Here is a 24,440-nt window from a genome sequence, read left to right as displayed (position 1 = left end):
TTCGAGTGCACCTCTCGTCTTGACGCAGCGGTGAGTCTCGTGCGATGAAAGGCCTTGATTGCTCTGGAGATTCTTAGCACCAGCTCAGAAAGATCGACGTTCGATGCGAGGCAGAGTTACGAGATGAGATGGCATTGTGTGCGCAGCTTGGCGAACGTCGATGCAGCGCCTGCAAGCAACAGTTGTGCATTTCGGCCATACCCGTGCACCGCCAAGTCCAAACCATCCTGCACTCCACGCAGGAGCAAAAAGCTGCCAAGGAAAGCATGGCCGAAAGCTATATAACCACACCCCTTCCCATCTTCCCCTCCAGCTTCCTGCGTTGAGAGAGACACCACCATGCGGTTTTTACTCGCACTGCTTTTCTTCTACATCGCCGACGTGGCCTCGCTGCCAATCCCCGCCGAACCGGCGGCCGAACTCGTCCACACCCTTGCCGATCTAGGCGAGGCCGAAACAGCACGTCTGACGCAGCTTCTCAACGAGCACCTCCCCGCCTACGTCCACGCTCCTCCACCCGCCCCCCTCCCCGCTCCGCGTCTGCGATTCCCACCCGCACACGCAACCGAGCCCGGCGCCTCGGCCCCACCCAACTCGCCGCGCCTTTCATCCTAGCGTCATGTGCAATTTCCAAACACTCGACTAGCTACAAGTTTTTCCCACCTACACCGAAGGCGACACCCAGAAGCTCAGCGCCGCCACGGCGTATAAGCTGCACAGCATGGCGCCCTCCATGTAGTTGCTCTTGCCGTCCTGGACGAGCGTGTTGACCAGGAACACGGCGGCGACGAGGATGACCGTCTCGAACGTCTCAAAGTAGAGCGTGAGCGGCTGACGGATGGCCCAGCCGACGAGGACGAGGATGGGGATCATGCCCACGCTGATCTGGATGCTCGAGCCGATGGCGATGCCGAGCGAGATCTCCATCTTGCCCTTGGCGGCCATCCAGACCGCGGTGAGATGCTCCGCCATGTTGCCCACGATGGGCAGCAGGATGACGCCGATGAACGCCTTGGGGATGCCGTACTCGTTGGCGACCTCGTCGATGGCGCCCACGAGGTAGTCGGCGTTGAAGGCGGTGAGGATGGTGACCGAGGCGAGCGCGATCATGGCGGCGAGGGGCGACATCTTGGCCTCCTCCTCTTCGTCGTCCTCCTCCTCGGCCTCGTACAGGAACGCGTGCGACTTGAGCTGGAAGAAGAGGTAGAGCACGTAGATGCCCACGAGGATGAGCGAGGTCCCGCGCGAGATGAAGAGCAGGCCGGAACGGTCCTCCTCTCCATGCACGATGGGCGCATTGAGCACCGCCAGCGCCTCAAAGTTGCCCGCGAAGAGCGAGGCGGACTTGAGCGACATGTGGTAGGCGGCGGGGATGGCGAGCGTGATGCAACCGAGCGTCATGATCGAGCCGCTCGCCTGGGCTGCGGTCTGCTGGAAGGTGTTTTCGGAGCGGAAGAGGCCGCCTGCGACAAAGCTCATGCCGAGCACGAGCAGGATATTGCTCAGAATCGAGCCGATGAGCGAGGTCTGGACGATGCGCAGCTGGCCCTGCATGAGCGCCACGATGCCGACGATGAGCTCGACGGCGTTGCCGAACGTGGCGTTGAGCAGGCCGCCGAGGGTTTGGCCGAGACGCAGCGAGACCTGCTCGGTGGCATCGCCGAGGATCTTGGCGAGCGGGATGATGGCGAGGAAGTTGAGCGAGAAGATCCAGATGGCAGGCCAGTGCGCGTGCTCGGCGACAATGCCCAGCGGCACAAACACGAGGAAGACGTTGATCCAGGAGCACGTAAGGATCCACCACAGCGACGACACAATGTTGGGCGTACCGTGCGAAGCGTTGTTGCCGTTGTGGCTCGGCAGGTCGTTGCCGCTCCCCACGAGCGGAGTGCGTTCGTTGGCTGGCATCTTGACGAGAAGGGCGAGCGTGCGTGCGTTGTTGTTGGTGGTCGCAAGTCAACCCCCCACCATAAGCGGCAGTGTGGATGGAAATGAGCGCCCACCCGGCGGTGCGAGTTGCAAAAAATAGATCACCAGGCGCAGGCACGTCGGCCGCATTGGTTGTGGTCTGGCGCGGCTCAACGTGCGTCCGTGCCCTGGCGGAGCGGGGCGGGGGCGGGGCGCTGCAGATGACGATGCTTGGCATTTTCTCGCATGCGAGCCTCCGCCTGTCAACGCGTGCCTGTTCCGTTGCGTCAGAGTGCACTCGCCCATTTGTCCCTCGCGATGCGAATTTGCAAATGCCTGCCATCTCAGTCAGCTCGCTCTCAGTCTCACCCGATCGATCCCGATTCATCCCACTCGCTCTGGGTATTCATATGGATTGGTGCAGTGTGATGATCAGGCGCCGCCCGCCAGCTCGACAATCAGCCGCGTGGCACACTCGAGGAACAGGAACGGCGAGTTGACCTCCTTGCGGCCGGCTGGCACCGCGGGCGCGAGCGAAGGCTTGATGCGCGTCCCGTCAAAGCGGTGCTGCGCCGGCGGCTCGCCATCGCGCATCGCCTGCTGCGTCTCGCCCATCGCCCTTTCGAACGCCGCCTCGAGCTTGGCCACCTCGCCATCCGCATCTGCCTCCTCACCCGCATCCGCCGTGCCTGCCCCTGCTCCCACCTCGGGCTCGAGCATCGTGTAGCCGACGTTGCGAAAGTCGACGAGGTAGTTGACCGCATCCACGTGGTACAACTGCAGATCCATGCGCACCACCACATGCCCCACCTTCCAGCGCGTCTCGAGGAAAAACAACTCCACGCCCTTGCCTGCTGACGCCTCGCTTTCGCTCGCCGCGTGTTTGTCTTTGTCGGCTGCATCGCCCTCGCCCTCGCCCTCGCCCTCGTGCGCTGCCTTGGCCGCGCGCGCCACAGGCTTCTGGCGCCACTCCATGCCGAGCGACTGCAGCGTGCGGTAGAGCTCGAGCATGATCTCCATGGGCGGACTGCGCGAGCGGATGCCAAAGTGCCAGCGCGATCGCGGCTTCTTGTGGATCTGCGCCGCCGCCGACGCCGCCGCCGCCGCCGGCAGGGCAGGTGTGCCACTCCCCGACGTGGGCGACAACGGCGTGCACTGCGGCCAAGCCGTCTTGTCCGCCGAGGGTGTTGCCAGCCGTTCCGCCTCGCGCGCTCGCAGGTAGCCGGGCAGCGACGTCTCGAGCACCGCGATGCGCACCATGCGCTCGCCCGCCGCATCCTCGGCGTCCGTCAGCTGGCCGTCATCGTCCGTAAGCAGATCGTCGTCGTCGCTCGCCAGCGTCTCGTTGCCGTCGTCCGACGGATCCACCTCGGCCGCATCCACCGCAAACGAGTCGCCCTCGTCGTCCGCCGCCGTCCCCGTTGCGTGAGCCGACGCCGGCAGCGGTGGCACGGGCTCGCGCGTCGTCGACCTCACCGCCGCACCTCCCGCCACCTCCTTGTCGCGATTCTTGCGCTTGATGCTGGTGGAGCGGCCCATGAAGCCTTCCAGCCCCTCGTTCCACGCGGGCGGGCTCTGCGCCAGGAAATTCTCCATGCCGTGCGCGTCCTCCATGTGGTGGATCTGCAGCATGCGCCGGTGGTCGCGCACCAGCTGGTACGCCACCTTGACCTGGTTGTCGCTCTTGTCCGCCAGATGATGCAGCAGCTCGTCGCGGTTGAAGCCCACCATCTTGCCCACGAGCTCGTCCACAATCTCGGCGTCGATGGGGCCCAGGTCGTCGAGCACCGCCGGCTGGCTCCCCATCCGACTCGCCGACGCCGAGGTCTGCGACGACGACGCGCCGCTGGTGGCGGCCGACGACGATGCGACCGACGACGCGACGTCCGTGGGCGAGCCCGTCTCGCGCGGCGACTCGGTAAGGCCAAAGTTGAAGCCGCGGTTCTCCGCCGCCGGTGTGGGCGGCAGCGGGCGCAGATAGGCGGGCAGATCCACGTTGAACCACGGATGCTGGCGGATCTCGTGGATGGTGATGCGCTTGACGGGGTCGACGATGAGCATCTGGCTGAGCAGATGGCGCGCCTCCTGCGACAGGTACGACGGCAGCGTGTAGATGCCGTTGTTGATCTTTTTGAAGAGCGTCGGGATGTACTCGTCGTCGAACGGCAGTCGGCCGCACAGCATGACGTACAGGATCACGCCGCACGACCAGATGTCGATCTCGGGCCCGGCGTAGAGACGCCCGGAGATGACCTCGGGAGCGGCGTAGTTGGGGCTGCCGCAGCTCGTCTTCAAGAAGTCGCCGTCGGTCATGATGTTGGAGAGGCCAAAGTCGCCGATCTTGACGTTGAGGTACTCGTCGAGCAGCAGGTTCTCGGGCTTGAGGTCGCGGTGGACGATCTTGTGGCGGTGGCAGTACTCCATGGCGCAGATAACCTGCTGAAAGAAGCGCCTTGCCTCGGGCTCGGGCATGCGGCCGCGGTCGACGATGTACTGGAAGAGCTCGCCGCCGGCGTATTCGATGACCATGATGATGTCGTTGGGCGTGGTGATCACCTCGTACAGCTTGATGATGTGCGGATGGCGCAGCAGCTTGAGGTACTGGATCTCGCGCTTCACCCGTCCGCCCATGTCGAGGCTCGAGATCTTGCGGCGGTTGATGATCTTCATCGCCACACGGTGGCCTGTGAGCGCATGCGTGGCGAGCTTCACCTTGCCGAATGAGCCGGCGCCCAGCGTCTGCTGGATGATGTACTGGCCGATGCACACCGGCTTCTTCTCCTTGGAGCGATGCACCGATCCGGATCGCGATGCCACGCGGCTCGACGAGCGCGACGACGAAGCACCACCGGCGCCCGAGGCGCGGCGACCTTCGCGGCTCTCCGATGGCTGCCTGCTCGACATGGTGCGCGCGGCACTTTAAGCTGCCGGAGATAGCGGCGAGTTTGGAATCAAGACGAGGGCTGTGCGTGCTGCAGGCGTAGCATGCCTGTCGATGCGCCGATCGAGTGTCGGTCGTTTGTGATTGTTGTCCGCGAGTGAGTGATGATAGAACGGTGCGGGCGGTGGTTACGTCAAGCGACGAGGAGGTGTGTGGGACATGGTGGTGGAGAGTGCAATCGACGTGCAGCCGAGGATGCACACTGCTCCCGTGCCGCGGGGCGTGGGGAAATGGCGTCCGTGTGGGTTGCCTCAAATGCCTGAAATGCGTGAATGCGTGAAATGCAGCGCCGCTTCCACTCTGCCCAAAATTGGCGCTTAAAAGTGCACGGGCTTAGGCTCAGTCACACGCTCGCTCTCTTGCTCACTCTTTCGCTCACGCGCAATCCACCGCCGTGGGCGAGACCGTCATCTCGAAAAAGCCGCTTCGCTGCGGCCGTCTTACGCTGCTTGCCTTGGTAGCTCGTATGTGTCTGATTGTGTGTGTGAGGTTGGTAGCGGGACCAAGAAGAACGAAAAAAAGCCCGGGCGGTATATCCTTTCGCACTCGTCTCTCTCGCTCACACTCCCAATTCTCGTCCTGGAGGCACATGACGATCCTAGTAACAGCATGTTGAGTGAATGAATGAGCGAGTGAATGAATGAACGAATCTTTGAACGATATACTGTTATCCGAAAGACAGTTCCTCTCGCAGTTGTAGTGAGCTTCGAGGAGGGATGAGCGCGCGTCTCGAAACTTCTTCCGCAGCCTCACACCGCCATGGCGCGTAGAGACGCCTAAAGGTTTGTCCTAGTCGGCACTCGTGTCCCGCCAGTGAGTGCTGTCGCTTGCAATACGATGCCAAACATCAACCAAATGCAGCAAGCTTTCGGGAGGAACTCACCCTCTCCTCGAGGAGCAAACGGCGGAGAAAAGGGCGAGAGGTCACGTCCCGCCGCCAGATAAGGATAAAGCATCTTCTGATTCAACGGTACGACGCGCGCAGCCGATTGCTGTGTCGCGATGATCGCGTCTGCATGCCTTTGCTGACCCTAACTCAACGCAGCAGAGCCGCGGCGAGCGGTCGGATGGGCTTGGTGTTCTCAAGCTGCAGCGCATACTCGAAGCACTCTCTTGCCCTCTGTTTGCGCTCGCTCCTCTGCACCGCCTGGCCCAAGAACAGCCAGGCCTCGCTCGAATCCCATCCGGCACCCTTGGTCGTCGTCGTCAGCAGTCCCTCTGCCAGACTCACCGACGACAGATCCTGCGCCCTGGCGCTCAGCGTCGCCTCGGCCGTCGACTCGAACTTTGCCTTGGCGTCGCCCGGCGTGGCAGCCGCGGCATCGGCACCCTCGCGCTTGGGCTTGAGCTCCGGATCCGCCAGGAACATCCTCGCCAGATGCACCGACGCCGCCACATCGCCCGCCGAACACGCCAGCGCCTTGTACAGCGACTCGACCGCCAGCCGCGTCTGCTGGCTGCTCATAAAGTACAGCGACAGCTGCACCCACACCTCGGCCAACCCAGGCTGCAGCCGCTCCGCCTCCTGGATCGCCGCCCGGCTCTCCTTGAGCTGGCCCGCACGCCGGAAGCTCGCCGCCGACGCCAGCCAGATCTTGGCCAGCGCAAGCGACTGCCTCTTGAGATGCTCGATCGTCCTCTCGGCGCCCGAGCGCGACAGGTCCTCGTCCAGCCCTCCCAGCTGCATGCCCGGCAGCAGCGTCGATCCGCCGCCCGACGAAGATCCATTGGCTCCCCCCGCGGCGGCACTCACCGAGCGCTGCGCATACGATCGCACGCGGCTCGACGTCGTGTGCGAGCGGCCAAGCACCGTGTCGTTGCTGCCCTGCCCGCCACCAACCGCGGCGAGCGAGCCGTACCGTCGGAGCCCGCTGAGATCCTTCGACACCCGCGGGTGTTCCACGCCGCCACCGGCGCCAGCCGCGCCGCCTGCTGCCGACGCCGCAGCAGCTGCATACGGGAAGACGCGGTGGAAGTAGGAGAAGAGCTCCTTCTGCCCTGCAATCGCGCTCTCCACCCCGTCGGTGAGTTCTTCAAGCGCATTGTACGTCATCATGAGCTTGAGGATCGACTCGTTGCGCTCCAGCGGCCTCGGCGCAAAGTCGACGCTGAGCAGCTGCGTCGCCGCAAAGTTGGCGGGCGACGAGCCGCTGCTGTTGCCCTGCGTGACGCCCCGTTCGTCGTTGTCGCACTCGTTGAGCGCCACCTCGGCAATCTTGAGCGCGTCCTTGTACTTTTTCTGCGCAGACAGCAGCAGCACGAGCAGATGCCACGACTCGACGTCCGCCGGCTCGAGCTCGACCGCCTTGCGCGCCGACTGGAGCGCAGCGTGCACGTCGCGCATCTCGGCCTGCAGGTACGCCAGCTGGTAGTGCGCCTCGCTCGACTGGTCGTCCAGCTGCACCGCCGCGGTGAGTTCGCCGAGCGCCTCGGATTGCAGCATGGGCCTGCGCACGGGATCGGCCATCTGAATGGCGAGCCCGGCCTTGGCGTAGCCGTTGGTGCGCTTCAGGCGCGCCAGCAGCAGCATCTTGCGCTCAAACGCCGGCTTGAATTTGCCCGCGCCCTCCTGCACCACCGCCAACGCCTTGCTGGCCATCTTGTCGGCGAGGGCGAAATCGTTGCAGTAGCGGCCCACCAGGTAGGCGCCCTGGGCCAGCGTGTTGGCGTACACCTCGTCGCTGTCAAAGTCCTTGGCCGAAGTCACCTCGGCAGCATCTCCATTGGTCTGGGCCTTTTCCGCGGCATCGCCGTTGGCGGCCGATGCGTCCTGGTCCTTGCTATCGCCCGCAGCGTTGGCTTTGGCGCTCTGCTCTGCCTCCCTCGCCTTGTCGGCGATCGTAGCGTAGGCTTGGAGCGCACGCTTGGCCTCGTCGTGGCTCTCTGCAGCAAAGAGCAGACGCACGAGGTAGCGCGCGATGCGCTGCGAGTGGAACGTCAGCTCCACCAGTCCGTACAGGATCTCGGCCACGTCGTCGGCCTGCTCGCCGCCCATCTCGCCGTTGATCTCCCACGCCTTGACCATCTCGTCGGCGAAGTCGAGCACCTCGTCGTTGATGTGGCCTGCCTTGGGGAAGGCGGTGGATTTTTGGAGCGAGGCGAAAGCGGCCTTCTGTGCGGTGAGCACCTCGTTGGACCAGGACACGGTGGGCGGACGCAGCTCGCGGTGGGCGTTGGGCCTGCGCTTGGAGACGGTGCGCGAGGCGACGCGGAGCGAGGTAAAGGTGGGTGCGATGCGCTTGGCGGCGGGGTCGCGGTGGAGGCGCTCGGACTCGTAGTCACGGATCTGTACGCGCGAGGCGACGGTGGCGACGACCGAGAGCTGGTAGGCGCGGCTCCTCCAGTCGTCGCGGCTGGGGGCCGGCAGCTCGGGCGGGTCGACGTAGGTGCCGAGCTCGGCGGCGCGGTTGAGGACGCGGAGGTAGTATCGGTGAATGACGTTGCGCTGTGGCAGACGGAACTCGTGGTGCCAGCGACTGGCGTGCGCCTGGTACGATCGGAGGGCGTTGAGGCTCTGCACGGGTTCGCCGGCGCGGATGGAGAGCAGCGCATTGCGGTAGAGCGCCGCCTCGGCCCACTTTTCGATCTCGTCTGCGGGGAGGCCGCGAAGGGCGTTGGCCTTCTTGCCTCCGCGCAAGGATTCGTGGAGCTCGATAGCGCGCGCGTAGCCGGCGAGCGCAAAGGGGGTGTAGCCAGCCTCGTTTTTTGTGACGAGGAGCCTCTCGTTGGCCATGCCGTAGATGGTGAAGCCCTGGAGGATGAGGGCGGTGAGGGCGGAGTTGTGGATCTCGGGCGAGGCCGCAGCCTCGCCGGCAGTCTCCATGAACTTTTCGCGATGCAAGATGTCGACCGCCTCGTCGTCGCGGCCTAGCGCAAAGAGGGCGAGCGCACGGAGCGAGACGGCGGCTGGGCGGTTGTTGCCATCGCCGTACTCGAGGACGCGATCGGCGATTTGCTGTACGTTTTCGGTGGACCAGCCGAGGCCGTCCTGGCCTGGCTTCATGATAGGCGGGAAGAGCGTGGCATCTCCGGCGCGTGGATGCAGCTTGTAGTCCGAGAGGTGCGATGCGTCGGTGTAGTGCGAGTCTGTGTAAAAGTTGTGGATGGCAGCCTTGAGTTCGTGTTCGAGCGATGCGAGTTCAGCCAGAGCTGCGATTGCAAGGAGAAGGAAGCCAAATCAAAGAGGGAGGTTAAGCGTCAGAGGGTGCTTCGTCATTGAAGGAAGAGTAGCAGGAGCCCTACTTACACGGCCTGTCGGGGTTGTGTTTGGCAAACTTGCGCAGGAGCTCCTTCCACGGAAGCGACTTGCCCGACTGGCTGGGCTGTTCCACGAGCCAGTTGCCGCGCAGACGAGCCGAGTCGAGCTCCTTGAGGTAAAGCTCGGATTTGCTCTGCAATGTTCGCGAGGTGTCAGCCATTTTTGCTTTGATTCGACGGGTCGCGGCGGATGGCGGTCAACTTACAGATTTCGACATGATGGAGAACGATCGAGTGGACCGAGCTAGATTCCGCTAGGGCGAGCTAGAGCGTCGTTGGCCGGGCCTTTCAGGACGACGGAGCGATGCCCAACGGGGATGGTGGCCGGCGAGACGACGAAAGGGATCCGTGGGGGATGGGGTATCGGTGCGTATGTGGTGGAAGAGCTGGAAGAAGAGTGACGAAGGCGGGGCAGAGCGATGAGTGATGATGCAGGCGTCTCCTGAGAAGGGGCGAGGAGAGAGAGAGAGAGTGGGTCGAGGAGCAGCGGTTCTAACTATGCAGCTGTGGGTGGAGATGCATGGTGAGCTGCGTGGATCTGCTCTGAATTTGTTGGAGATGCAGCGAGAGCGGCTCCAACGCAGGTCTGAAAGCGAGCCGTGCGCGAACCAGCCAGCCAGCCATCCAGCCAGGCAGCCCATCGCCTCTGACGCTTCTCCGTCCGTTTCTCCACCGAAAACCCACGCCGCGATCCGACTTCGGCTAAGCCGCACTGACTGACGCTGGCCGACTTGTCTTCTTTCTCCGCGTCTGGAACCGCGTTTCGTCAGTTGCTCCGTCGAGCGCCCCCACAAAAGGCACGGCTGGGCGGCACCCAAATCTCGAGAGAGTCCAAATTTCCCAATCCGCCTCTTTGGCAAGCCAGAGAGGTCTGTGAAAGCGAGCCAAATCCTTCCGTCACCGCCCAGCCCAAACAACCTGCATCTTGGTGCTTCCCCGCATCTCTCGAAATCCCAAGTCGCCCTGTCTCACATCCTCCGCCCCGCCTCTCTCCCCCTCCCTATCTCGCTTGTACGCAGCCCGCTGCTCCTCCGCAGTCAAAGCCGCCATTCACACTCTTGTACTCGAACACACGAATGAAGAGGCGCAATCATCTTCGTTTCGGTTCGCGGGGGTGGGTGATCACAAAGGGAAAGAATTCAACAAACACACGGGGCAGGAGCAGCCTTTTCTCGAGTCGATGCCAACAACGCCTCGACGGGTGCCCAGCTGACGCTCACGAAGCTCCCCCGGCTTGCCCGGAAAGCCACGTGCCGTGACGGAACACGGCACCCGCCCAAACGTCGTCGGCCATAGAGTACATGTCCGCAAACACAGCTGCTACGCCAGCATGAGGATACGTTCGCATCCCCGCTTTGACGCAGCCGTCTATGCCTGCCCGCGCGTCCAACAAGTTGAACAAGAAGAGAAGAAGAAGAAGAGAGAGAGTCGAAGGAAAGTGAAGGGAAGAAGGAGGGATCTGGCCTGTCTTGCAAGGCCTATCTTTAAGAGAAACCTTGGGCAAGAGCTTACTCCTGAACAAGCTCCTCCTCCTCGATGTACTCGCCCTCGAGGTCCTCGTCGAGCGCAGAGGCGTCCTGGTACTGCTGGTACTCGGCGATGAGGTCCTGCAGGTTCGACTCGGCCTCGGTGAACTCCATCTCGTCCATGCCCTCGCCAGTGTACCAGTGCAAGAAGGCCTTGCGCTTGAACATGGCCGAAAACTGCTCCGAGATGCGCTTGAACACGTCCTGGATCGCCGTCGAGTTGCCGATGAACGTCACCGACATCTTGAGGCCGCGCGGCGGAATGTCGCACTGCGCCGTCTGCACATTGTTGGGGATCCACTCGACAAACTGCGTAGAGTGCTTCTGCTGGAAGCTCTGCATCTGGTCCTCGACGTCCTTCATGGACACCTTGCCGCGGAAGTACGCCGCGCACGTCAGGTAGCGGCCCAGGCGCGTGTCGCACGCCGTCATCATGTTCTTGCTGTCGAATGCCTGCTGCGTGATCTCGGGGATCGTCACGGCGCGGTACGACTGGGAGCCGCGCGCAGTGAGCGGCGAGAAGCCCACCATGAAGAAGTGCAGACGCGGGAACGGCACCATGTTCACCGCCAGCTTGCGCAGGTCCGAGTTGAGCTGACCGGGGAATCGCAGGCAGGTGGTCACACCGGACATCACCAGCGACACGAGGTGGTTGAGGTCGCCGTAGGTGGGCGCGTTGAGCTTGAGCGTCTTGAAGCAGATGTTGTACAGCGCCTCGTTGTCAATGCAGAACGTCTCGTCCGAGTTCTCGACGAGCTGGTGCACCGAGAGCGTCGCGTTGTACGGCTCCACCACCGTGTCCGACACCTTGGGCGACGGCAGCACCGAGAAGGTGGCCATCATGCGGTCCGGGAACTCCTCGCGGATCTTGGAGATGAGCAGCGTACCCATGCCCGCACCCGTACCACCGCCGAGCGAGTGGGTGATCTGGAAGCCCTGCAGCATGTCGCAGTTCTCGGCCTCCTTGCGGATCACGTCGAGCACCGAGTCGACGAGCTCGGCACCCTCGGTGTAGTGACCCTTGGCCCAGTTGTTACCGGCGCCGGACTGGCCGAAGACAAAGTTGTCGGGGCGGAAGAGGCCACCGAGCGGGCCCGAACGCGTCGAGTCCATGGTGCCGGGCTCGAGATCGACGAGCACGGCACGCGGCACGTACTTGTTGCCGCTCGCCTCATTGTAGTAGACGTTGATGCGCGCGAGCTGGTCGTCGCTGGTGCCGATGTAGTTACCGTTGTGGTCGATTCCGTGCTCGTCCGACAGTACCTCCCAGAACTTGGTACCGACCTGGTTACCACACTGACCGGTCTGAAGGTGGACTGTATGAGTCAAGGCAAGCGGAGCGGGTTAGTGGTCTCGATGTCGAACAATCCGTATCGAATGGCGGCCACGTACCGATCTCGCGCATCTTGAAGTACGGTTAGAAGATGGGTTCGAATGGGGATCCTACGATTTGAAGTTCTGCGATGACAAAGCACGGAGCGACGTAGAGTCAAGGTTAGTGCACGGATTCGATGGGATGGTGCGGCAATACTGGGCGGGGCGATCAGCGCGATCAAGACACCGATGGTGGTCATTGTTGTCGGTCTGGTGAGCAAAGGCGTGATGCATTGGGTTGGCCTGTGATTTTCTATCGAGGCTGCAAAGTCAATGGCAGTGGCGGTGGGGTGCGATCCGACTGCCTGTGCGACGAGGACGCAGCCCTTCTGATCGTAGGTGATGCGCACGACTGCGAATTGTTAGGGGCTCTAAAAGAGAGTGGCATGTGGTTGCAGAGGGCCTGCAGCGACGACGACGAGACTGCTCGATGACGCTGGCTGGCGACCATGCGCGACGAGGGCTGAGATGAGACAGCGATCATTGACCTGCGGCCAAGGTGGCTGAAGATTGTCGAGTGGCGATGAAGGCGGTAGCCCTGGTGATGATTGGTGGCGAGGATTGGAGTTGATGATCGGTGGCGATGATGGATGTCGATGATGTTGTTCGAGTGACCTGCAGTGCGACCGCCTCGCTTGTGATGATGCCACTTACAGCTTACTGTGTTGAGCGCGGGTGGGAGTGACCGGCGCGAATGCGAAACGAGGGCGTGAAGTGAAGGGAAGAAAGGGGGTTAGGGTGAAGAGAGTCGGATGTGCCGGAGGATGGTGGTGGCAGCGGAGGATGCAACTCGGGATGATGGTTCCAGTTTCGCACAGGCAGCAGCAGCAGCAGCAGCAGCAGCAGCACGCGCGGCGAGACGAGAGACGAGTTTGGGCTGCGTGGCGACCTTTGCGAGCGCTCGGGGCGGCGGGCGAAGGAAAAAGTGTTGGACTGCGACGACCCAACTCGAGAGCCAGCCAGCCAGCCAGCCAGCGCGCGCGCGCGTGCGGGCAATCGGGGGAGGCTCTCTCTTCCAAGGCAGAGCCTCTCTCAAAGGCACGCATCACACACACGCACGCCCATCTCAGCCTAGCCCGGCGCACGCACGTCTCTCTCTCTCTCTCTCTCGCCTGGGAATTTCGAGCTGGGCCTCTTGGGCTCAGGTGCCGACGAGGGGGCTAAAGTGTTGTTCTTTTTTTCCTCCCCATCGCACACCCACGCGCAGCTGCTGCTGCTCTCCTCGAGCTCTCTTTCGATTTGAATTGGCTCGGGCATACACTGGCATAGTCGCGTCTTGTATTCGCAGGGCATGCTCACAGCCGTTTGAAATGCGCATTCCTCGCTCTCGCCAACCTGGGCCTGCGCCCGGAATTTCGTCCACCCAACCGCTCGCTGCGTGTGCGACGTGGAACGTGGTTTTCCTTCCGCCTTGCCCACACCCACCGCCGGCACACTCGCTTCTTATTGCTTTCGCATGGTCATCAGCAGACGACACTGAGCGAGACAAGTGGTCTGAGTGGTCGGTGCTCGTGCAGAGATCAGTCGAGATCGCGCTGGTTGCGTGGATGGAAGCGACACCAAGCGAGGCCAAAGCGGCCAAGAGGCTCAGGCCGGCGATTGTGATTTTAGAGAAGGGGAGATCTGCATTTCTTTTGTTTTGGAGTTTCGTAGCTCAAGTCCCCAGCCGAGCCTGACGCGTCGCGCGTTCCGAGGGCGCAGGGGCCAACTTTTGACTTCTCCATCGGCGATCCTCACCAAAATCGGGAGATCACCTTCACCTTTCCTGCCGCACCCGCCCATGCTCATGCAACTGCAACACCTCACGAGCACACACATTGGCTCGAGCGAGCACCGTCGTACATGCATCGTATGCAAAGTTGTCGGCAGATCTAAAAGTACAGGTGACGGAACGGAAACCCTAGGCTATCGGCTTGATCTTGAAATGCAGCGAGATGAGGCTGAAGATGAGGCACTGACGAGCCACAGTTGCAGCCACCGAGAGCGAAGCAAACACAAGTCAGTACATCATGGCAGCCCTTTTTGGACCGTCGATTGCGGTTGAAAGAGGCGGCTGGGCGACGTACCTTGAGATCCTGGACGAGGTAGTACATGACACGCAGGCCTTCTGGGTCCTCGCTGTCCTGCACATCGACGAGCGATCCGATCTTGGCGGTCTGCAGCGCGCAAGGAGGCACGTATCCAAGGCAGTGTCAACGTCAACTTCCTCTCATTTTCTTCATGGATATGGTTGTGGGATGCTCACTTCGAACGAAATGTGGTCGTTGCCCAGACGCACTTCGAGTTCCTGGCGACCGGTCGAGTTTTTCTTGGGCCATTTGGCGTCGTCTTCGCGCATGATCTCGCTATCCTCTACGATGCGCCGCAGTTCAGCAATCATGGTTGGCGAGATCCACACTGTAGCAACGGCAAACAAAAGGGTTTCAGCCAGGTCCGCGGGAGAGATTGCGCGGGGGTCAGCGGGGGACTTACTCTCTTTGCGGATGAGGCTGTCGTTGCGGTAGTTCGAGTTGTTGGCATAGCGCAGACGGCCACGCGAGTATTCGAACTCGAGAAACTCGTGTCCGTGTCGACCCTGGTGCCCCGTGCTGAAGCAACAAAGAGTGGGCAGTGTCAGCAGATGCAACGATGAGAGCGGTAGGCAAGGGGACGGACATACTAGTAGCGAACGTAGAAGTCCGACATATCGCTCAGATGCAGCGAGTCGATGCGGTCTTACGATCGAAACTGAATCGCTGTGCAGTGCTTGCTTCCTGGGCCGATGCTCTTGCGGCGGTGGTCGGCCGTGGTTGGAGGTGGTTGCCGGTCGATGAGGAAGGGTGAAGGCGTTGGTCGAGGGTCCAAAATCGGAAGACGGGGCGGAATGTCGGGATGCGGAGGTGGAGTATTTTTTGGGGCTGTCTGTCGAGGCTCAGAGTGTTGCTCTTTGCCTTCACCTTCGCAACTCTTTCGGGATGTCGCGGCGTCGGCCTCCCAAACGAGCCCGCCTATCACCTTCTGAGACGTCGCACATCTTCTCCGCCTCTTTGCAACCTTCCGAACGCACGCAGCTACATCCGTGCTCGTACGAAATCACGCTCAATCACGACACCGAGCTGTACCGCTCTCTGCATCTTGCTCCCGACGCCACGTCAAGCGAGCGCGAGCAATGGGCGACTCGACTGGTGACTTGGACAGGCACGGATGGGCGCAGCGTTGTGAGCGACCGCTTTGATGCCGTCCACCTTCTCACCGAACTTCCCGCCAAATCTTCGTCAGGAGTGGGACAGGATGGGGATGAGGGATGGTCGGATTTGGACAGCGATGCAGAGGACGTATTCTATATGACCGACTCGGAAGCTGCCGCCTTTACCCACGACCGGGCACGCGCAAGGCTCGAGGCACAACACACCGCTCGTGTCGCCGCAATGCCCTCACCCTCCCCTCCTGCCTCGGAGTATGAGGAGGAGGAGGATGCGTTGGCAAAGTCCCAATTTGAGCTCATGCGAAAGACGGCTCGGGTGCTGGCCGAGTCGGGCCATCCGGCACAACTGGAGCTCAAGATCCTCGCCAACCACGCTGCTGATGCGCGCTTCGACTTTCTCAGACCCACCCCGCAGCAGAGCGGCATCGCAAACGTATGGACGCACCTCAAAGCTCAGCCTGCCCTGCCATACGATGCAGCCCGAAAGCTGGCCAAGCCGATCCAGGCTGCTCTGGTAGCGTACGATTCCGACTCGGATTCCAACTCGGATTCCAACTCGGATTCAGAACCTCCGCAAGCCGAGCCGCCATCGGATCGTCCGAGCGAATCACGGCCTCAATCCGAACCTGACGCCGACGTCGAAAAGACACGCAAGCAAGCCGAGCGACTCGCGCGCGCCCGCGAGTGGCTCAAATCACGATCCTGAAGGAATACCGATAGAAAAGTGGTGATTCATTTTTGGGTGCGGCTGTTGTGTTGTGCATCCGAGCCAAAGCGAGGATGGAAAGGAGGAGGGGGGAATAAGCAGGGACCTATGAGAATACACATGTAGTAGTAGAAAGAGGACGTCAAGAGCTGGGTTGTACGAGATGGCAATGCAAAGGGAACGAGGGTTTTAGAGGCGAGATGTGCTTAGAAGCCCATGCCGCCCATGCCACCCATGCCGCCCATACCGCCCATGCCGCCCATGCCACCCGCGGGAGCCTTCTCCTCGGGTGCCTCGACGATGCAGCACTCGGAGGTGGTGAGCAGCGACGCCACACCGCTAGCGTCCTGGAGAGCGGTCTTGACCACCTTGAGCGGGTCGAGGATACCGGCGGCGATCATGTCCTTGTACTCGCCGACGCTGGCGTCGTAGCCGTAGGTGAAGTCACCGGGCTTCTCGAGCAGACGACCCACCACGACCGAGCCCTCCTCGCCGGCGTTCTCGACGATCGTGCGCGCCGGACGCGTGAGCGCCGCCTTGAGCATCGACAGACCCAGCTGCTGGTCAAAGTTGGCCGTCGCCACCTCGTTGAGTGCGAGCGAGGCCTTGAGCAGCGCCACACCACCACCGGGCAGCACACCCGCCTCCACAGCTGCACGCGTGGCGTTGAGCGCATCGTCGTATCGGTCCTTCTTCTCGCCCACCTCCACCTCGGACGAGCCTCCGACCTTGATCACCGCCACACCGCCCGAAAGCTTGGCCAGACGCTCCTGCAGCTTGGTGCGGTCGTACTCGGAGGTGGTGGTGTCGTTGATGGCGGCGCGGATCTGCTCGCAGCGCTGCGCAAGACGGTCCTTGTCGCCCTCGCCGTTGAGGAAGATGGTGTCCTCCTTGGTGATGGTCACCGCACCCGTGGTGCCGAGCATCTCGGGCGTGGCACGGTCCAGCTTGGTCTCGAGCTCGTCCGAGAACACCTGGGCGCCCGTGAGGATGCCGAGGTCGCCGAGGATGCTCTTGCGGTTGTCGCCGAAGCCGGGCGCCTTGACGGCGGCCACCTGCAGCTGGCCACGCAGCTTGTTGAGGATGCACGCGGCGAGCGCCTCGCCGTCAATGTCCTCGGCGATGATGAGCAGCGGGCGGCGGAGCTGTGCGGCGGCCTCGAGCGAAGGCAGAATGTCCTGGAGCGCCGAGATCTTCTTCTCCGAGAGCAGGATGAGCGGCTTCTCGAACTCGACCTTGGCGGTCTTGACGTCGGTGATAAAGTAAGGCGAGATGTAGCCGCGGTCGAAGCGCATGCCCTCGGTGATCTCGATCTCGTCCTCGAGCGTCTTGCCCTCCTTGACGGTGATGACGCCCTCCTTGCCCACCTTCTCCATGGCGGTGGCGATGAGCTGGCCGACGTGCTTGTCGCCGTTGGCCGAGATGGTGGCGACCTGGGCGATCTCGGCCGAGGTGGTGACGGCGCGCTTGTTGGTCTCGAGGAACTTGATCACGGCGTCGACACCAGCCTGGACACCGCGGCGGAGGTCCATGGGGTTGCAGCCGGCAGCGACGTTCTTGACGCCCTCTGCGTAGATGGCGCGAGCGAGCACGGTGGCGGTGGTGGTGCCGTCACCGGCGATCTCGTTGGTCTTGTTGGCGACGTCCTGGACGAGGCGCGCGCCGAGGTTCTCGAACTTGTCCTTGAGCGTGATGGACTTGGCGACGGTGACACCGTCCTTGGTGATCTTGGGGCCGCCAAAGGGCTGCTCGATGATCACATTGCGACCCTTGGGGCCGAGCGTGACCGAGACGGCGTTGGCGAGCAGGTTGACGCCGTTGAGCATGGCGGCGCGGCCGTCGTTGCTGAACTTGACCTCCTTGTGCGCATTCTGGACGAGCGAGGTGGAGAAGCTGCGGCCGTTGTTCGAGGCGGCCTTGCGGGCCGGGGTAGCGGCGTTGCGGAGGAGAGACATGATGACGGGGAGGAGGGGGGATTGCGTGTGTGTGATGTGGGGGAAGGGGAAGAAGGTGGAGAGCGTTCAGGACAAAGCTTGGTTAACACGGTCTGTGCCGGCAGGACTGAGCGGGCGAGGATAGGGTGGGGTTTGGCGGGCGAGCGAGAAGAAGTAGAGTTGCAGCGCAGCCCAACGCTGAGAGACTCAGGCTGAGGCGGCGGGAAGATTTGGAGGCTCGGTTGCCGGGGCAGCAGTTCTGCGTCCAAAGCCACCCGCTCGGAAGAGGCCGCCATCTCCACTTGATTGGCTCCAGCCGATGAGCTTCTCAGCCTCCTCAGCCCGGCTTCCAGTTGTCAACTTTTTTTCGACTTTCTTCTAACGGCCTGGGACTCAGCTCGAGCCTCGACTTTCCACTCGCCACACACACAACTCAGGCTTCTGTCTTTTTCTTTTTCTTTTTCTTTTTCTTTTTCTTTTTCTTTTCTTTTCCTCCACCTGGGGCCGCTGTAAAATTGCAACGAGGGTTGGAAGATTGGCCCAGTTTCGGCTTTGTTCCGCCACCTTCTTCGTGTGTGCGGGGGCGTCTACTTTTTTTTTTTTTTTGCCTTTTTCTTTTGTCCGGCTTTTCACCGAGTCAGGGCCGGCTGTGATTACGAGAAGACGAGAGCGGCTCAGCGCCTGTGTGGATCGATCACGGTTTCGTCCGATTTCGTTGCTACAGCCGGGCTTAGCGGACGGTCGTGATGGATTCATCCTCACAGCGACTCTGGAAAGTTCCAGACTCGACCTCTTTCTTCTCCCATGTGAGCGGTAAACCCAGTGTGGAGAAGCGCCGCATCGACTGTAGAAGCTCGTAAGCGGCAAGCATGCGTGTCGCTCATGACAAATGGTTTGCCGCTAGACTAGCTGGTCAAGCTGCTGATGGCACAGAACAGCAGCTGTCCGAATGAGTGGGACGGCTGAAGGTACGCTCGGTTACGGGTGACTCTTGTGTGAGAGTGTGTGTCTTGCCGCTGCTGATACTTTGGCTCCCGAGAGCTCTATCCGGGTTCCGAGGTGGATTTTCGAGCGAGCCGCTGCTGGACGTGGGGTGAGGGTCGTGTTTCTTCTTGTGAATCAAGCCTTTCTTCTCCACCAACTGCCCCCAACCATCCTCACCGCTACACATCGTCACAATGGTACGTACATACCCCTCACTGACCGGCGTGAGACCGAATGCAGGAGCGTCGACAACACCCAGCGCAGCAAAAGCCAGCAGACGGAACGACGATCAGGCGAGCTAGACTCTGGGCTGTCGTACTGACCTTGTCGATCTCGTGCACTCTATCCTTTCATCCGGCCGCGACCTGTTTGGCGACTCCAGGCTACCCAGTCCACCATCCGATCCATCAAGTCGGTCGTGCCTCTGCTCGACCGCGTGCTTGTGCAGCGCTTCAAGCCCGAGACCAAGACCTCGTCTGGTCTCTTCCTCCCCTCCTCCGCCGCCTCGTCGCCCCTCCCCGAGGCTAGCGTGATCGCCACCGGCCCCGGCGCCCCCGACAAGGACGGAAAGATCGTCCCCACCTCGGTCAAGAACGGCGACAAGGTCCTCCTCCCATCCTGGGGCGGAAACTCGATCAAGGTCGGCGAGGACGAGTACCTCCTCATCCGCGACTCCGAGATCCTCGCCAAGATCAACGAGTAAATCTCTCTCGCCATCTCTCACGCTCTCTGTATCCGTAACACGCAATCAAACACTCCTCTTTCAGCATACCGCCATTCTCGACTCGATTCTTTCAAGTGCAGCACGACGTCGGATCAGCTGGTCTTGTCGTCACTACTTGTGCTCGTGCCCGGGATGCCCACAAGGTGTCGACTCACAGCAGCCAGTCCGCCGTACGCGCCCGTTTCGAGTCCACCCACTACGCCCACGAACGAGCCACGCTTCATTGCGCCAAGCATGCCCGGCCTGGACGCCTTTGCGCCCTCGCCCGCCCGCGTCTCCTTGTCATCACCACCTGCAGCCTCTACCTTGGCTTCGGGCATGACGGGATTCGTAGCTTCGTCGTACGCCTCGCGCGAGATCGCAGTGAGCGAAGTCGTCTTGAGCGCACCCGCCAGCGATGCGCCCATGTACGGCAGCAGATTCGCCGCAAATGCCGGCGCCGTTCCGCCCTGCCCTTGCCCAGCCTCTTTGCTTGCTGCTGCGTGCGCCGTCTCGGGCCAGGGATCGTTGAGTACCGCCACGGAGCCCGACAACGCCCGACCCCGCTGCGTACCTTGCGAGATCTGAGTCGTTGAGCCGATGCGACGCGCGTTTCTGTCTACCGAGAGCGCCCCACCCGGCTGCTCAGCTGCGTCGATCGCTGCAGCGAGTTGCGTGCGGAAGCGGTGCGCAAAGCCCGGCAGCATCGCCGTGCCGCCCGATACGAGCAGGTTCTCGCACATGACGCGCCGCAGGTCGATGGGCAACTTGCTAATCGCCGCAACCGTCATCTCAACCAGCCCCGGATCGTCGGCATCGCCGCGTTCGAACAGCACCTCGGCTGCACGCTCGCGCACCCAGCCCGGAATCGCGATCACCCCAACCTCGCTCTGAGCCGCAGACGCTCCCAACGCCGAGCCCGTGTGCGGAGCTGGCGCCTGTATGCTCTGGATGAGCGACGCGGAGCCGGTGGGGTCGACCGACTCGGGCGTCACGCCAAATGTGAACGGCGTCGCGCTCGAAGTAGCCGAGTACTTGCGGCGGATCGTCGAGACTGCCTCCTGCTCCACACCTGCATCCACTGTCGCCGGTGAGGAATCGAGGTCGAGCACCGAGAAGACATCTGCCAGATCGGACAGGGCCGGATCGTAGGAGCTGACAAAGAGTGCTTTTGCCTTGATCTGCTCGATGCGCTCATCGGTGAGCATGGCTGGGTCAACGTCGCGTGTGCGTTCGCGCAACGACCTCGTCGAGTCCTGCAGCCCGGTATGTGCCGCGACGAACTTGGCGTAGCGCAGCAAGAGACGCCTGAGCCTCGCATTGAGCCGTTGGCCCGCGCGCGCGCTTGTAGCCACATGGCTCGCCAGCGGCCGACCATAGTAGATGGGCATGAGCGTGGCTTCGAGGTAGCCTACCTCAAGCACGAGGCCCGTGATGCGACCCACGGCGAGCAGGCTGAGCAGCGGCGCAGGCACGAACGAAACCGACGGCACCTGGAGATTGTTGAAGAGCACCTCGCAGATCATGTCCTTGACCGCATTCGGCAGCATGGGGTTCTCGACCACCAGCACCTTTCGCTTCTTGGGGTCCGTCATGAGGTGCTGCGTGAATGCGCTGCGCAACAGCTGTGTCAGCTGCGCAAGCACCAGCGCCCGCCTGCCGCGTCGGAGCTGATCATCAGCACACCGCTCAAAGTCGACGTCCCACAGCGTGTCGCCTGCGCCGTACAGGCCTGCAGTGGCCGACGAAGCATCGAGCCGAAGGTACGACGTCGATGGCTGCGAGAAGGAGACCGAGGGTACGATGGCGCGCGGACGAGGCTCGCCGCTGAAGCCAAACTTGGAATATCGGCTGCCGACGTCGAGGATGATGCGGTCTTCGGTGCCAAACAGCGAATGGCGTCGGGTGGCGCCCGAGTAGGCCGAAAGGGATGATGTGCTGCCCGATGCGCCCGGCGCGGCCACGGCGGATGAGCTCGCTCTGCTGGACGAAGTGCTGGCGAGCTGCTCGAACGACACTTTGCGACCTTGCGACGATGATCCAGCGGCAGACGGCCGAAAGCGCGCATCGGATGCAGCCGAAGAGTCCGGCTGCTGCGTGCCCGACATGCTGCCGGTGAATCGGATGTTGTGTGCGTGTGATGGTGATGCAAGACAAGATGAAGAGCAAACGCTCGCCGCAGAGACCAACACTTTCCTCGTGCCTTCCAGCCAAGGCACTTCACGGGTCTTCTTGCTGACGCTGAGAATTCGTTCCGAAAAAAAGGGTCCTGGAATTGCCTCAAAAATCAGGCTCAGTTCGGACTGACCCGCGTTGGCCTGTGCCCCGTGCTCGAGAGTGTTGCTGAGCCGCAATGCCTTGGCGGGTTTACACCTCCACCTATCCTCGCAAGTCTTCGTGCGGAGGCCGACAGGAAGCAAGTCGGAGACACCGACGTTTCTCATCGACCATCACACGCCTCTCTGCCTCTCTGCCGCCGTCACCATGTCGAGCGTCGGCGCGCATCCGCTTCCACCTACGGACTCGTCGCTCACAGGGCAGCGCCCCTCTGCACACACGCAACGCTACGATCGGCAACTCCGGCTGTGGGCGTCGTCAGGACAGAGCTCGCTGGAAAAGTCGCGCATCCTCGTCATCGGCGCATCGGCACTGTCGGCACAGATCCTCAAAAACCTCGTGCTGCCGGGCATCGGCTCGTTTGTGCTGCTGGACGATGCGATCGTCGATGCCGCCGATATGGGCGTCAACTTCTTCCTCCAGCCGGGCGAGAGCGAGGGCAAGTATGCGGCGGAGGAGATGTGCCGCCTGCTCACCGAGATGAACTCGAGCGTCGCGTCCGAGGCCAAGCTCGAGAATCCGATGTCGATGCTTCAGGCACATCACGGCTTCTTTGCCAACTTCACCTTGGTCATCTCGGTCAGTCAGACACACTCTTTCGACTTGGCGTTGTCAGAGCTGCTGTGGTCCTTGGAACCGCCTTCGCCCCAAGTGCCGTTGCTGCGCGTGCGCAGTGCCGGTATGCTGGCGCACATGCAGATCAGCCTCAAGGAGCTCGGCATCATCGAGACACATCCGGACAGCGTCGTCGATCTGCGCATCACGCGGCCCTTCCCAGAGCTCGTAACGCTGGCTGAACAGTTCGACCTCAATACCACCGACACCATGGAACACAGCCACATCCCTTTCCCCATCATTCTCGTCAAAAAACTCGCCGAGTGGCAATCCTTGGTAGGTCCATTCGCGAAAAGAACTGTCCCTGTCAATGGCTCGCGAACGGATGACTGACTTGGCTCGAGGGTGTCATACAGAACGACGGCGCGCTGCCAAGCTCCAAAGATCGCGACGCGTTCGTCAAGCTCATCAACGCATCTAGACTGGCTGGCAACGCGGATGCCGAGAACTTTGACGAGGCGGTGGCGGCGCTCGGCAAGCATCTTTGGCGCCCGCTCGCCTCCAAGGGTGTCGGCGGCGGTGGTGTGCCCGACGAGATCGAGGCCGTGATGAACGACGCAGCATGCACCAACCTCTCGGCGTCGTCGAGCAACTTTTGGATCCTGGTGCGTGCGCTGCGCGAGTTTGTCGCGGCCTCTCCCACCCACTCGTTGCCGCTGTCCGGCTCGATCCCAGACATGAAGGCGACATCGGCGGCATACATCAAGCTGCAGAACACGTACCGCGGCAAGGCACTACAGGATCTGGCCGACTTTAAGCAAATTGTCTCGCAGACGTGTGCTGCTGCGGGAGTGGAAGGTAGCATTGGCGACGACGAGATCGAGGCGTTTGTCAAGCATGCCGGCTACCTCAAGCTCATCCGCGGCCGCAGCGAGAAGCAGCGTCACGAGGCTCCAAATCAGGAAGCGGCCATGATGGCCTTCCTGGATCCCGTCAACCCGTGCACGTTCCAACATCACATTGCGTTCGCTGCCGTCGACCAGTTCCGCGAGAGCCACGGCAGGTATCCGGGCGTCGCCTACGCTGCACCACTCTCGACACCTGTGGCCATCCCGAACGGCGACAGCCTGCCAGACGACCGCCGTGCTGCCAAGAGGCAAAAGTCGCAAACCCCCACCGGCGAGACGGACGCCAGCCACCTGGACGTCAAGATGCGCGACGCTGCCGCCGTGGTCGACACCAAGGCGGACGAGGCCGAGCTGCTCAGCATAGCGCGCGAGATCGTCGCAGCCAAGTATGGCATTGTCGAAGATGGCGACGAGTGGGAAAAGATCGAGGACAGCCTCAAGGAGCTCGTGCGCTCCGGCGATGCCAGTCTGCCGCCCACCACGGCGCTCATGGGCGGTGTGGTGGCGCAGGAGGCCATCAAGCTCATCACCAAGCAGTACGTCCCCGCCGACAATACGGTCGTCTACGACGGCATCCAACAGGCTATCGGTGTATTCAAGCTTTAGAATGCTTTCTTCATCTGCTTGCCATCCCCTACTGTCTGTGAGAGGTGCGAGGGAGAGGGAGAGAGCGAGAGCGAGAAACGAACGCCAGGATTTGTTAGAGCGTAGTCAAGTGGCGAGCACGTGACTTGAACCAAAAAGTGTTCAGCCCCGCATGGCGGAGGAACGCGTGTTTTTTGGGCGGCAGGTCAGTCTGACGTTCACGACATAGGCTGGCTCAGCGGCGCGTTCTGCCGAGTGGAGCCAACGCAGAGCCAATTTGGAGGCGCGTCTGCGCGCGGTTGCAGCTCAGCCTAAAGCAAGCGAAAAAAAGGGCTGAGCGGAAAGCAACACAGCAGAACAACACTCAGCCGCGGTGGCCATGCCTGCATCTTCATCACCACCGTCGTCACCATCACCACCAACACATACACACACGCACGCACACGACCGGCTCTCGCAAAATAGGACAATCAAGAAGCAGCTGGGATCATGCTCCTCGAGTCGCTGGCTCGTCTCTGATTCGACCCTACGCAACCTC

At 62.0% G+C, this 24,440-nt stretch overlaps 11 protein-coding genes across 11 annotated transcripts; 4 read left to right on the top strand and 7 right to left on the bottom strand.

Moving 5' to 3' along the window:
- Positions 1 to 339: 339 nt before the first annotated feature.
- Positions 340 to 615, top strand: PAN0_004d2446 (uncharacterized protein; the record flags this gene model as incomplete). Its single annotated transcript, XM_014802390.1, has 1 exon — positions 340 to 615. One exon carries the CDS (start codon positions 340 to 342, stop codon positions 613 to 615), a length of 276 nt encoding a protein of 91 aa, XP_014657876.1.
- A 48-nt stretch (positions 616 to 663) lies between these two features.
- On the bottom strand, positions 664 to 1,908 carry PAN0_004c2445 (calcium:hydrogen antiporter; the record flags this gene model as incomplete). The annotated part of the gene is made up of 1 exon (XM_014802389.1): positions 664 to 1,908. The coding sequence occupies one exon, from the start codon at positions 1,906 to 1,908 to the stop codon at positions 664 to 666; it is 1,245 nt and encodes a 414-aa protein (XP_014657875.1).
- A 432-nt stretch (positions 1,909 to 2,340) lies between these two features.
- On the bottom strand, positions 2,341 to 4,812 carry PAN0_004c2444 (pkinase-domain-containing protein; the record flags this gene model as incomplete). Its single annotated transcript, XM_014802388.1, has 1 exon — positions 2,341 to 4,812. One exon carries the CDS (start codon positions 4,810 to 4,812, stop codon positions 2,341 to 2,343), a length of 2,472 nt encoding a protein of 823 aa, XP_014657874.1.
- Positions 4,813 to 5,885: 1,073 nt separating this feature from the next.
- Positions 5,886 to 9,267, bottom strand: PAN0_004c2443 (uncharacterized protein; the record flags this gene model as incomplete). The annotated part of the gene is made up of 2 exons (XM_014802387.1): positions 5,886 to 8,998; positions 9,096 to 9,267. The coding sequence occupies 2 exons, from the start codon at positions 9,265 to 9,267 to the stop codon at positions 5,886 to 5,888; spliced, it is 3,285 nt and encodes a 1,094-aa protein (XP_014657873.1).
- Positions 9,268 to 10,614: 1,347 nt separating this feature from the next.
- On the bottom strand, positions 10,615 to 12,037 carry PAN0_004c2442 (tubulin subunit beta-2; the record flags this gene model as incomplete). Its single annotated transcript, XM_014802386.1, has 2 exons — positions 10,615 to 11,948; positions 12,025 to 12,037. The coding sequence occupies 2 exons, from the start codon at positions 12,035 to 12,037 to the stop codon at positions 10,615 to 10,617; spliced, it is 1,347 nt and encodes a 448-aa protein (XP_014657872.1).
- A 1,869-nt stretch (positions 12,038 to 13,906) lies between these two features.
- Positions 13,907 to 14,691, bottom strand: PAN0_004c2441 (mago nashi; the record flags this gene model as incomplete). The annotated part of the gene is made up of 5 exons (XM_014802385.1): positions 13,907 to 13,960; positions 14,073 to 14,162; positions 14,252 to 14,403; positions 14,479 to 14,594; positions 14,666 to 14,691. 5 exons carry the CDS (start codon positions 14,689 to 14,691, stop codon positions 13,907 to 13,909), a joined length of 438 nt encoding a protein of 145 aa, XP_014657871.1.
- Positions 14,692 to 14,960: 269 nt separating this feature from the next.
- PAN0_004d2440 (uncharacterized protein) lies at positions 14,961 to 15,896 on the top strand (the record flags this gene model as incomplete). The annotated part of the gene is made up of 1 exon (XM_014802384.1): positions 14,961 to 15,896. One exon carries the CDS (start codon positions 14,961 to 14,963, stop codon positions 15,894 to 15,896), a length of 936 nt encoding a protein of 311 aa, XP_014657870.1.
- Positions 15,897 to 16,102: 206 nt separating this feature from the next.
- Positions 16,103 to 17,851, bottom strand: PAN0_004c2439 (chaperonin GroL; the record flags this gene model as incomplete). The annotated part of the gene is made up of 1 exon (XM_014802383.1): positions 16,103 to 17,851. The coding sequence occupies one exon, from the start codon at positions 17,849 to 17,851 to the stop codon at positions 16,103 to 16,105; it is 1,749 nt and encodes a 582-aa protein (XP_014657869.1).
- Positions 17,852 to 19,008: 1,157 nt separating this feature from the next.
- PAN0_004d2438 (hsp10-like protein) lies at positions 19,009 to 19,517 on the top strand (the record flags this gene model as incomplete). Its single annotated transcript, XM_014802382.1, has 2 exons — positions 19,009 to 19,011; positions 19,197 to 19,517. The coding sequence occupies 2 exons, from the start codon at positions 19,009 to 19,011 to the stop codon at positions 19,515 to 19,517; spliced, it is 324 nt and encodes a 107-aa protein (XP_014657868.1).
- Positions 19,518 to 19,630: 113 nt separating this feature from the next.
- Positions 19,631 to 21,625, bottom strand: PAN0_004c2437 (actin-like ATPase domain-containing protein; the record flags this gene model as incomplete). Its single annotated transcript, XM_014802381.1, has 1 exon — positions 19,631 to 21,625. One exon carries the CDS (start codon positions 21,623 to 21,625, stop codon positions 19,631 to 19,633), a length of 1,995 nt encoding a protein of 664 aa, XP_014657867.1.
- A 376-nt stretch (positions 21,626 to 22,001) lies between these two features.
- Positions 22,002 to 23,923, top strand: PAN0_004d2436 (neddylation-related protein; the record flags this gene model as incomplete). The annotated part of the gene is made up of 2 exons (XM_014802380.1): positions 22,002 to 22,745; positions 22,826 to 23,923. 2 exons carry the CDS (start codon positions 22,002 to 22,004, stop codon positions 23,921 to 23,923), a joined length of 1,842 nt encoding a protein of 613 aa, XP_014657866.1.
- Positions 23,924 to 24,440: the final 517 nt, after the last annotated feature.

This window comes from Moesziomyces antarcticus (genome assembly GCF_000747765.1).
Source record: "Moesziomyces antarcticus DNA, scaffold: scaffold_v10004, strain JCM 10317, whole genome shotgun sequence".
In the NCBI taxonomy this organism is placed as follows: domain Eukaryota; kingdom Fungi; phylum Basidiomycota; class Ustilaginomycetes; order Ustilaginales; family Ustilaginaceae; genus Moesziomyces; species Moesziomyces antarcticus.
The sequence above is the reverse complement of the archived record's forward strand: the minus strand, read 5'-3'. Positions and strand labels throughout refer to the sequence as shown.